Source organism: Echinops telfairi, unplaced genomic scaffold (assembly GCF_000313985.2).
Source record: "Echinops telfairi isolate 266 unplaced genomic scaffold, ASM31398v2 ScPeMD7_5;HRSCAF=22, whole genome shotgun sequence".
Classification (NCBI taxonomy): domain Eukaryota; kingdom Metazoa; phylum Chordata; class Mammalia; order Afrosoricida; family Tenrecidae; genus Echinops; species Echinops telfairi.
In genome coordinates, this window is record NW_022103901.1 from 32,524,606 (window position 1) to 32,536,739 (window position 12,134).

The following is a 12,134-nucleotide window of genomic DNA, read 5'->3' on the forward strand; positions in this document are numbered from 1 at the left end:
AATGATTTTTTTAATCATTTTATTGGGGGCTCATACAACTCCTATCACAATCCATACATCCATCCATTGTGTCAAGCACATTTGTACCTATGTTGCCATCATCATTCTCAAAACATTTGCTTTCTACTTGAGCCCTTGGTATCAGCTCCTCATTTTTCCACTCCCTCCTCGCTCTCCCCTCCTATAAAATGAATTTTTTAAAGTGCATGTAGCCTTTGATTTCATACTCTTACCTAGGAATCTTATTCGGTGCTTCAATTGGCACTCATAGCACCTTATTTACAACAGAACTAAATGCTTCCAGGTCCTGCACCCTCTAAACAAGTCATTGTTACACTTGAACTCCTTGTTACAGCCACTGGGCCAATGCATCTTGTTGAAGGGCTTCTTCTTTACCACCGACCCTCTCCTTTATCAGGCCTGACGTCCTTCTCCAAGACTGGGCCCTCCTGACAACATGTCCAAAGAAAATGAGACTAAGTCTTATCATTCTGGCTTCTAAGGAGCACTCCAGGTACACCTCTTCCAAGACAGATACGTTCATTCTTCTGGCAGTTGACAGTATATTCAAAATTCTTTGTCGACACTATAATTTAAAATGTATCAATTCTCCAGTTTTTCTTAATCATTGTCTACCTTTCACAGGCATACAAAAATATAAAAGCTGGGGTCAGTTGCCCAATTATCTACCACTTGTCTGACCATTTGTCAAACTATGATGGCTTGTGTGTTGCTGTGTTGGTGAAAGTTACGCCACTAGTATTTCAAATATTCTAATCACCAAAGGTAGACAAGTTTTGATAGAATTTAAAGACTAGGAAGAAAGACCTGGCAAATCGACTTCCAAAAAATGTAGCCAGTGAAAACTTTATGGAAAGCAGCTGAAAATTGATTAGTGCTGGAAGACGAGCCCTGGGAATGTCGTCTCTAGAAATTAAAGCACTAGTCTATAAGGAATACGAACAGTTTCTCTTGTAGTGGGCAATGTTCATGAGGAGAGAAATGGTTCTTTGGAATATTATGCTAGAATCCACATTCTATAATATTCCACAGCTATTAGAAATAGGTCAGTACAATGTCTAGATCTGGAGAGATACAAAATATTGAGCAAGTTCAGAGCTATGTGCTGTGGCAGGTACAAAATCTGTCAATTTGAGCAAAGGATTGGAGTCTAGCCTGTCAATCAGGTCATAGCCAACGATTCCTTTGTGTGGACCTGGCCTTCCGAGGATTCTGGGAACTCCTATCTTCTTCCCTGGAGGCAGGACATGCACTCTCTCTGCTTCATCTTCTGTTGACAAGCCACGTGGAGCTATGCTGATGGCAGCTAGAGCCCTGAGCTGGAGGAGCCTTACGGAGAACCATGCTAGCACTGAGATGCTTCCACAAGACTTTCACCCACTGGCCTGTGATCTTCCTATTCTCAGCATCATTGCATGTGCCGCACAAGTCTGTAGAAGAATTTATGGACTAGGATTTATGGGGTAATATCAAACTTATGGACTTGATCTAGACTGGGCCGGAATGTTTTCTTAATATACAAATACTATTGGATGTAAAACTCTCTCATACACACATAGGAGTATCTCTGGATTTGTTTCTCTAGTCAACCCAGACTAACACATGTGCTTAACACATAATTAAAATTTTGTAGCAACAGAAAATACTCTGAAGATGTGTATGGTTGTATGAAGATATGCATACCAGACTATTAAAATGTTAGCACATGTGGAAAATAGGGCTAAAGGGGAAAGTAAACCTCTTTGAGTTGAGTAATTTCATTGAATAAGAAAAAGTCAACCTAACTTTTAAAAAGCCATAAAAATCTTAAAGGCTAAATAGAATGGTAGAGTTTTCTTGTTTGGGGTTGTTGTTTTTTTTAATGACATCCTGCTTTGTATCAGATCTTAACCTAAGACTGTAAAGTGACAATATATAAATCTATAAAACACCTATAACATGAAGAAAAAGATAACTGTCACTTTTAATTAAAGAGATGAAATACAGAAAGAATTACAAACTGTCAATGTTCTGAAAGCAAATTGATAACAATAGTTTATTTTTTAAAGTGAAATACAAGCTTTGTAAAATGTTCAATTCTAGCTTCAGTGATAGTATAGCTTCGCTTGATTTTTTTTAATTGATTAAACAAATCATAGTATGTACATATAATGGAGTCCAAAGCAGCCACTTAAAAAAGAGAAAATCAATAAAACACGATATAAAATAGTATGTATAAAATGATGTAATTTTTAAAATAAATCACTTGTTTGCTTTTGTTTTAAACTGGAAGAATGTACAAGCAGTGGATATCTCTTAAGGAGAAGGATTAGAAGATATTTTCATTTTTTCTCTTTTATCAATTTCTTGTTTCCAAATAATAAATATGTTACCTTTTTCATTTTAAAAATCCCATATGTTGGAAAGGTGAATAACTTAATATTCAATTAGCAGGAAGTCAGACAAAGTAAAGAAGTAAATCCTATTTAGAAAACATTAAATCCAAATAAAATCCACAATAAGGTTCCACTCACGCAGCTGGCTATGATATGGAGAGAGAGAACACAAATTGGTGAGACCGTGCCAAGACTGGCACCCTCATACATTGATGGGGAAAGCATAAAATGGTGTAGCCATCTTGAGAAACATGTTGGAAATGCCTCCAAAAGTTAACATAGAATTACCATAAGACCCACAAATCCTACTCCATGGGGTAGCCAAGAGAAATTAAAACATGCTTCCATAAAACCTTGTACATAAATGCTCGTAGCACTGTTCATAATTGCCAAAAAGTGGGGAAACGCCAAATGTTCATCAACTGATGAATGAGGAAACCCTAGTGGTACACCCATTAAGCTACCAACTGTGAGATCAGCAGTTCAAGCCCACCAATTGCCACTTGAGAGCAAGGTGAGACTGACTGCTCTCGGGAAGACTTAAAGTGTACGGTTGCTAGGAGTGAGAACCGACTTATAGCAGTGGGTTTGTTTGTTTACATTTTAGGGTGAGTTAGGTGAGGGCTTACACATTGGATCATCTGTGACATTTGTAATTGTTTCAATTCCTACTGTTTACTTTCCTACTTTTTAAATTAGGGGGGGTAAGGGTGGGGATGGGCATGAAATATAACACTCATCATTTCATAGGCCCTCAGATTTTCCAATACAGACCAACTCAAAAACCAAAACCCACCGCCATCAAGCTGATTCCAACACACAGTAGCCCTGTAAGACAGAGCAGAACTGCTCCATGGGGTTGCCAATACTGTCAGTCTTTATGGAAGCACACTGTCTCCCTCAGAGGGGCTGGTGGATTTGAATGGCCAATTTTTCATTTAATAGCCTAATGCTTAACCCCACCCCATCACCAGAGTTCCTTTGATACAGACCTGAGCAGAATAATCAACACTGGGAATATGAGTCAATGTTTTGTCAATCATAGCAGCCCCCATCTCAGATATTCAGTAGTAGGGAAATGGGATCCCACAGCTGTCATCTAAATGACAGTTAATGTAATTATGGCCAAATTTCCTAGTGGATTTATTGAAAAGGCCAGGTCAGTGCTCATACGAGCCTGAGCTGATTAATCCAGGTATAAAATACTTTTGTAAACAACCCAGTCTGCTTCAGTGTCCTCCCAGCTTCCTCTTCCTCTTGACAGGCAAGTTTACAATAAGGTGACACATTCAGAGGGAGACGGTGAGCTTTAGGAGCAGCAGAAGGTGCTAAGTCATACAAGTGTTCATTAAGCAACAACCACGCACTTCCTCCTGTGAAATCTGCTATACGTCATTAGTGCTTATGGTTTACCAATGTTTGTGCATCTAGGTTACCTCCGCTACTATCCTGTGGGCACGGGGACTGTTTTCATATTTATTATACCTGCAGCACTTAGCACCCAGAAGATGTCCACTAGTGATGGCTGCGAATATGAGTGTGAGATGCAGGGCTGGGTGCAGGAAGAGAGCTGCAACGTGTTTGGCATTTCGTTTTGTCCCTGAACACACACTGGACAGGTGGTCAAGGCTCCATGTTCTTCCCTCAGTCATTGGAACCTGGGCTGAAGGCAGGTTGAAGGGGTGCCGAGGGTGAGAAGTGTGAACGTGTAGAGGTAGGATTTCGCTGTCACATTGTGAAAAGAAATGTCTCCAGCCTCATAGTCCAGAGAGATACGCACCCACTGTGATGGCTCCATCATCCACCGGCGGGTAGGGGTAAGGTGGAGACCTGATACTTTTTTGCATTATCATCATCAACACCCAGTAGCCATTCTCAGGTGACAGAGCCACAATCCCCTTCTAGCTCATAGACACTTGGCATACTCCCAGGATCCAGCATGTCTCGTCTCCCACGTCCACTTCCCAGTACTGACGGCAGAGAAGAAGGTCAGAGAGCCCAGGGCCAGAAGGCAGCTACAGAACCTTCCTGGGCCCTCAGGCAAATGATCATCGTTTTCTCAAGTCTCATGCTCTTCAGCTCATCAGAGAAGATGCGGTTAGGATGGGACGTTTCTGTATCCTCCGGAATCACATCAACTGCAGAGTCAAGATACCCAGCTCGTGGTCCATGGGAAGCATCCCCAAGGGTTCTCCCCACTTCCAGGACACATGAATGTGACCGCTCTTCTGGAACCCAATAGGGGAGGACATAAGGACCCAGGAGTCTAAGGCCACGTGCCAGGACCTGGGCACTTACCTTCATGTGCCCGAGTAGCTATTAGTCCTGGAGCTACAGAGAAAAAAGGAAAGGAGGAAACATCTTGAACATTCTCATTCAGACACTAAAGCCACCCGATGGAGCCCTGGTCGATAACAGTTAAGCATTTGGCTGTTCCACCAAAGGTTGGTGGTTCGGATCTGCCCTGCAGCTCCACAGAAGAAAGACCGGGCAATCTGCTCCCAGAAGACGATGCACCGCCACCAAGTCAATTCTGACTCGTGACGACCCTGTGGGACAGAGTAGAACTGCTCCTGTGGATTTCAGAAACTAACTCTTTATGGGAATAGAACGCTGTCTTTCTCCCTTGGAGCACATGGTGGTTTCGAACTGCAGACCTTGCAGATGGCAGCCCAATGCATAACCACTCCACCAGTAGGGCCACCACAGCCCCCAAACAAGCGTTTCTGGGGGAAATTCTTCGCTGTCACCTGGCATCCCTATAAATCAAAATGCAACTCTATCCCCTAACATTAATAAATCTGGCCTGGTCTCCAGAACCAGGAAAGACAATAATACCCCGTTCACACACTCAGGGCACCACTGCCCAGGTAACTCAGCTCTCTTCGAACTCTGCTAGTCAGATGAACAAACCGGGCAAGATGACTGGGGCACAAGGGATTATCCACAGAGCCAGCCAGGGCCTTTCCTGGCTTACTCCTGCTCTGCCCCAGGTGTCTCTCTGTCCCATCAGGCCCAGTCATCAACCGCATGGGGACTGTTGCACTAATACCTGGTCACTGTGCTCAACAAGGAACGTTTCCATTTCTGAACGCAGGTTTTCTAAAGGGAGAAAGGAGAAGACAGAAACCTGAGTTAGATCCCCATCTAGGGAGGTCAGGGAGAGGCCGTGGGGAGAGGGACAAGGAGAGAGAGGGGTCTCTGGGCTGAGGGGGTCTTCCATCTGCCTCCAGCCCACTTACCTGAGAAGCGCTTCATGCTCTTCTCCACAAACTCAGACTTATGGTAGAAGAGGTGGAGTTTCTCTTTCACTTCTGAAGGGGTGGCCCATGGCTCCGGGACAGTCGCCGTCTTGGCCCTGGAGATAAGAGACTGTTGGCCGGGGAAACGTAGACCATGGGGGCAGTCTCCGTGAGCTGTGAGCTCAGAGGTCTCTGTGGACACTGAGCTCTACCCACCGATCCTCAGCTCTGGCCATAGGCTGGGGTCACCTGGGAGGGTGTTCACCTTGCCATCTGGGTCCCACCCACAAAGGCTCGGTTTTCATCAGTTTGGTATGGCCTTGCCATGGGGGTTTGCAAAGCTCTCAGGTAATTTCAGCCATGTCAGAGAACTCTTCTTCGGAGGCCTGCTCTCTCCACCCTCCCTCCCTCCCCTGTCTGCTGGGCTGAGGCTGCATCCCCTCCACCAACTTCCCAAAAGCAGTAGACATCGCTGGACCATGCATCCTTCCCTGAGGCCAAAGCGCAGGAAGCTCTGCCCCGTCCCCAGCCTACAGCCTGGCTTTCTCATTCCAGTCTTCGCCTTCCAGCTGCCCGCTGCCCAGTCTCCCAGTCTCCCACATAACCCTCAACAGCCTTAAGGTGCGGGCTGTAGGAGTTTCTCCCTCCTAGGATCATCCCCCCAAGTACAGGGCACCCAGGGCACCTCTCAGGGCATCTCTGTACCTCTGCAGGGTGATTCCAATGTCCTAGGAGAGAAAAGAGGAAAGCTCTCTGTTACTAGGCTCCTGGGAGCTGTGGTGATCCCCCAGCCTCTCCTCCTGGACAGCAGGCTGCTCCCAGGGCTTCCCCCCTGGAGTCAGCTAAACTGAAGCCTGACTGGGTTCTGCCATAAAACCTCCCCCACTCCACACCCCTACCTACCACCACCCCTGCCCCCCCAGCCTGCTAATCTCTTCTGAAGATGCCTGAAGTCCCCAGAATGCTAGGTTACCCAAGTACCTCCAAGTCACTGAAGGGTCTGAACACAAGAAACGTTGTGTGTCACCGAGATCAAGGGCCCACACGCCTTGCCTTCAGCCCCACCACCCCACCCCACCCCCCGGCACATTCTCTAGCTTGAGAGGAGCTGTACAGCCATGCTAGGCCCTGGGTCATCTTGACAAGGGGTGCCAGGGTGCCAGGGCCACACGCACCTGCATAAGACCCCATGCCGGCTGGCACTGCTTGGCCTCCAGCTCGCCGATGAGCTCGTCCAGAAGTGCGATGTCGCGGGACACCCGGCTGTCATAGTTCTCCCCGGCCTGGCCAATGGTCTGCCCCAGCTCCTCCAGCCGGGCCACAAACAGCTGCTCCTGCTTCTCCAGGAAGTGGCACAGCTGCTGCATCTGGCACCGGACCTTCTGCTTCTGGTCCTCCATCTGTTTCTGGGGGGCAGACAGAGATGGGGCGGGCTGTGCCATGGAGTAAAGGTGTATATCCAAGGGCCCCCCCACAAGTCTACCTCCTGGATGTGGATCATAACAGGCTGCTTCAGCCTTGTAGAGCCCTGAATTCCAGAGTGAGGCAAAGCCATAAAGAACCTCCCTGAACAGTCTGAGGCTGATGGGACTGGCTCTTGTAAAGTGGTCAGAAACCTGGTGTCACCTCAATTTTTCCCTGAAAGCCATTGGGGAGGCCGGCAGAGGCATAAGGTTGTGACTACCCACCTAGGCATTCCCGGAAGAAAGAGACTTCTCCACACCTGCAGAGGGTGGACACCTCTGGGGAAGGTCTTGTATAAAGAGCTTCTGGTTGGGAATAGACTATCCTTGTGTAGGTGAACTTGGCCTCCACCACCTTGGCACACTGGCACATCAATAGCTCTGCCACCACCACCCTTTTTCTTACTAAAGAGGTTCTTCAGACAGGTGGGCTGGGCCAGGGAACCTATTCCTTCCACATTCAGACCCTTTAAGAGCTTAGAAAGTCTTAAAAACAAACAGCATCTTCTTTCGTTGCTCTGAGTGCCTTCCTGAAAGGCAGACCTGGGTTTCCTAGAGCGGTCCAGCTCCGGCCTCACTCTCCTGGGGCATCCCTGATCTGTGCCCCACTAGTAAGTTCCCAGTCAGCCAGGTTTCTTTTACTAGAATTCAGGAGCTTCCTAAAGTCATGCCTGGCTCAGAGAGATGATTCCTACCTCATTCTACCCTTTGCTGCCTTTGCCCATTACCTGTTGAAGTGTAGTGGGCACAGACTTGATTTGGCTTGCCAGAACTCAGAGAGAGGGAGACAAGAGTCCAATCAACAAAATGTCTTGGACAAGCCTAGGCTCTGGGTGGTTCTAGGGACGGGCACCGCTCCTTCCAGGGAAAAGCGAAGCAACATACAGCACAAAAGGGCCAGGCGTGTGGCCAAGAAGCCAGACACCAGCGCAGCCGAGGAAAGCCGTTACGTTGTACTGACCGTAGTTTATGCATGGCAGAATCCTCTTTGAGAGCAAATATCTATTTTAAACATTTGAATTATTAAAATAAATGTTGTGGTAGGTGTTTTTTTCATTTAAGACAACAATAACTATCACAGAAACAATACAGAGGTGCTTCAAGTTAAAACATCTCTACTCTCCCTCTCCGATGCCATTCCACAGCAGGACCCAGGGTAGTGTGCTTTCTGCAAGCATTCTGGGGGGTGAATATGAGAAAGTGAGATGGGGTCCTTGGAGATGATCCCTCCCGTCCTTCAGGGTCAAGCTTATCCTTGAAGGTCAGTCTCCTCCCCGCTCTCCAGAGCTGGTGATCATCAGTGCAGGTGATCCTCTCTGCTTCCTCAAGAACCAGATTGGAAAGTTGGAGACACCCCTAGGCTCTCACGCTCCGGCCCTCTCTTATTCTGCAGGGGTGAGCCTGGGCAAAGGCTGGCCTCAGGCCCTGCCTGGTCTTACCAAGAAGTTGGCTGTCTCCTTATCCCCCTGGCATTTCTGCTCTTGCCCAGACTTTCTCAATTCCTTCAGATGCTCCAGCTGCCAGTGAATTTGTTCCTGGGGAAAAAAAGAGCAGTCAATGAAAAACCTCCGTGGATCCCAACCTCTGTTGCTGGTGCTGAGTCTTGAGGGAAAATGCCTGCCCCTGGGAGCAAAGTTGATGGCCCTGCAGTTGAGGCAGAGAAAGAGAGGTACTTGGGAAAGAGGAAGAATGACTGACTCCATTGCTAAGGGAAACGAAGCCAAGAGATGGTGAGCTAGAGAGTCCCACTGACTTCCTATGAGCTCCTGGGTTCAACCAGACCTGAAGTCAGTTGTCCCTTGGGCCTCTGACCTACATGAGCCAGTCAATTCCATCTGTGCCGCACTGGCTTGTATTGTGTTTCTGCCCTCGGCAGCCCACAACACAATGTACTAACTAATGTACATTGTACAATGAATGACTAATTAAGGTGACCAGATTTAAAGTGGGACACCATTGACGGGGGCGGGGCGGGGGGCAGGTCTTGATTAAAAATTTGGTCTATAAGGACCAAATAGACTGTTCCCTAGCTTGTCGTGCATTCTTGCCAAAAATCGGGACTTTTTTAAAACGCCAAAAATCGGGACGTCTGGTCACCTTACTAATGTACCATGTACAATGACTAATGTACCAACCTCCAGGGGTGCTCAGAAAGGGAAGCCAGGCCAGGTGGGTCCCAGTACCCAGCAGAGAAGGGCCCCGGGGCAGAGAACACCTACCTGGTATTCCAGAGCAGCCTCCTCAATGGGGCGCACCTGGTGACCTCGGTGCTCCTGACTCAGGTTGCAGATGAGACAGACAGGCTGGCTGTGCTCCTCGCAGAAGAGCAGGCAGGGCTGCTGCTTGTGCCGCTCACACTGGGGTGGGGGCTCCGAGCTGACACTTCGAAGCAACTGCTGCTGTTTGGGGAGCGGGGCCTGACCGCGGGGGCAGCTGAGAGAGTGGTTGCCTGAGGCCCCATGCTCCCCAGAGCAGCTGCTAGAACCATGCACACAGGAACCACCGACTGGGTCTCCTTCCTGCGGTTTCCCTGAAGACAAGGCGGTGGGAAAATCACCAGAGCGGCAAACCCAAAGGGTTACATCTACCTCTGAGAGACATCAGTGCCCAGTAAGACGCAGACCACATCCTCACTCCCACCCATCAGACTCCCAGTGAGAGAGGCAGAAAACACGCCAGGATTCCCAAGACCTGGAATGCCTGGGCATTTAATGACCAGTGGGCCCTCGTTACAAGTTCTCTGCCATATGCTGATGCAGCAGGTGACATGAAAGAGCAAGACATTTCAATCCGTGTTGGGCTTTGCTCCTGAAGTCTACCCAAGTTGTGCAGACCTAGACTGGGGGTTCCTGGCGAGCAGCCATAGCCCCAGCTCCAGCAGAACAGGTACGCTGGGTGTGTGTTCATTCTTCATTCAAACAAATGGACTGCTCATGTCCAAGATGAAGAAACCGTCCATGAAAGGGAAGAAAGGGGCATCAGAGTAAGGGGTAAACTCCTAACAGTTATGAAGAGCTCTAACCAAGACCTCAATTACTACTTCATACAGCAGAGATGCGAGGAGATACAAGGCAAAATGGACAGAAGCACACTCGGTCCACAATTGCCGCCTCCTCCTCCCGCTCTCCTTCCATTTCCAGGAACTCACACTGCATCTCTAAGTAAAACCACTTCCTGGTGTCCTCCAAATGACTATCACCCCCTCCTTCCCTCCTGACAGAATCCATGATTGCTCCCTCCTGCCTCCCCAGATGTCTCCGCCTCTCTGGCAGCCAGGTGTGGCCATCATCTGACCATCTTCTGGCCAGAGGGATGGAAAGGGAGGTGGCCCTAAGAAGGTCCCCAAAGTGACCCCTTTGTCCACACTCATTCTCCCTTGTCTCTGGAATAAGTGTGCCACTACCTGAGATCATGAGCTTGAGAGCAGACTCGGGGGACTGGGCACCCCGCAGGAGCTTAGCTCCCTGATGCACGGAATGCTGTCTCTGTCCGGACCACACTGTGAATCACACAGTGAAGGAAGCCTCTGTCTTGTGTTGGCCATCATACTTGGACGTTCTCGGCATTCACAAGCAGACCTAACCCCAATGATTGCTCCATCAATAAAAGGGACCTAAGAGTGGTAGTGGGACCTAGGGTTATGGTGGCATCGCAGTGACAAGTTGGGCTGCCACCACAAGGTCAGCCGTTCGAAACCACCAGCTGCTCCGCAGGAGAAAAACAGGGCTCTCTCCTCCTGTAAAGAGTTAATGTCTCAAAAACTCATCAGGGGCAGTTCTACTCTGCTCTGTGGAGTCAGAATTGACAGGATGGCAGTCAGAGGGTTAATGGGGTTTCCCCGGCTGCCTCATCCTGTGAAGTAGTTGGTGGCTTTTTGCTTATTAGCCAAGCGCTTTAACCACTGCACCCTAGGGCGCCTGTCTGAGGAGGAGGAGTTCTTTTTGCCCAGTCTCTCTCACCGTCGTATCAGGGGGCCTTGAAGCCCTTGGAATTCTAAAGAAGGACCCACTGGAATTTGATGTGATTGTTTCCAAAGACATACACACAGACTGCACCAGATGCCAAAGGAGGGGAGGCCCTCTGCTCCTAGGATCCCAGTGATAGGAATAGGCAGCCTCTCCCTGCAATCGTGCAGGTCATTTCAGGTGTGCCTTGGAGTCGATCCGACTCACGCGGAGAACTGCCCCATGTGGGTTTCCTAGGCTATAATCTTTATGAGATGGAATGCCAAGTCTTGTCTCCCACGGAGCCACTGATGGCCGGAGCCGTCGGCCTTTTGGACGGCCGTGGAGCACTGACTCCTGCACTTCCAGGGCACCCACTGATAAAAACACACTAAGACCAAAGGATATTGGGAAGAACTACCTTTACACACCACCGTGTCTAAAGACGAGGCGTGTCCGGGATTCTGGAGCCCTTTCTTCCCCAAAGATGGAGCCGATTGTGGATTTGAAGGTTCACAGAACATCCCAGGGGCCTCTGAACTCCCAATTCCATTTTCCTCCAAGGGTGCGGTGGAGGCTTCATGCTCCCCTCCAGTCAAGGACACACTGGTGAGGGCGCTCCTTAATGTATCCTGCTCTTGGCGCATGGAATCTTCTAGACCCCTGGAACCTTTCTCTGGCACCCCAGGAGCCTCCTCAGCCCCTAGAACGGCCACTATGCCTGGAGTCACAATTCTTATGTTCGTTAGAGAGCGGAGAGTTTCTGGGTTGACAGGTCCTCTCTCTCCGGAAGGAATGGCAAATTCCAGGCTTTTGGGTCGCTTCTTGGCTTCAGCTTTCTCATACACGGGCCTCCTCAGGGACCCGGAGAATGAGTGGCTGCAGAGTTCCTGCAGCCTGCTGGTAGAGTTAGCGTTCCTGCGCAGGCTGGGGCTGCGGATGCAACCCTTCTCGCCAGGCAGCCTGGCTGAAGACAGGGCCGGGCCTCTCCTGGAAGGGGGAGTCATGCTCCTGGCCCCTGGCTTGCCCTGCTTGTCCAGGCACCTGTCCTGGCTCTTCTTCTGAGGCCCCTTCCCAGCCTCGGCCTGG

General features: G+C 49.0%; 1 protein-coding gene across 1 annotated transcript in view; it reads right to left on the bottom strand.

Moving 5' to 3' along the window:
• Positions 1-3,314: 3,314 nt before the first annotated feature.
• MEFV (MEFV innate immuity regulator, pyrin) overlaps positions 3,315-12,134 on the bottom strand; it is a 12,671-nt gene continuing 3,851 nt past the window's right edge. The window contains exons 2-9 of the mRNA XM_045286039.1: positions 11,467-12,130; positions 9,321-9,631; positions 8,541-8,636; positions 6,814-7,044; positions 6,344-6,366; positions 5,639-5,754; positions 5,449-5,498; positions 3,315-4,727 (exon numbers count right to left, since the gene is read on the bottom strand). Coding sequence (XP_045141974.1) covers positions 4,716-4,727; positions 5,449-5,498; positions 5,639-5,754; positions 6,344-6,366; positions 6,814-7,044; positions 8,541-8,636; positions 9,321-9,631; positions 11,467-12,130 — 1,503 coding nt within the window. The 3' untranslated portion in view covers positions 3,315-4,715. The remainder of the gene's footprint in view (positions 4,728-5,448; positions 5,499-5,638; positions 5,755-6,343; positions 6,367-6,813; positions 7,045-8,540; positions 8,637-9,320; positions 9,632-11,466; positions 12,131-12,134) is intronic.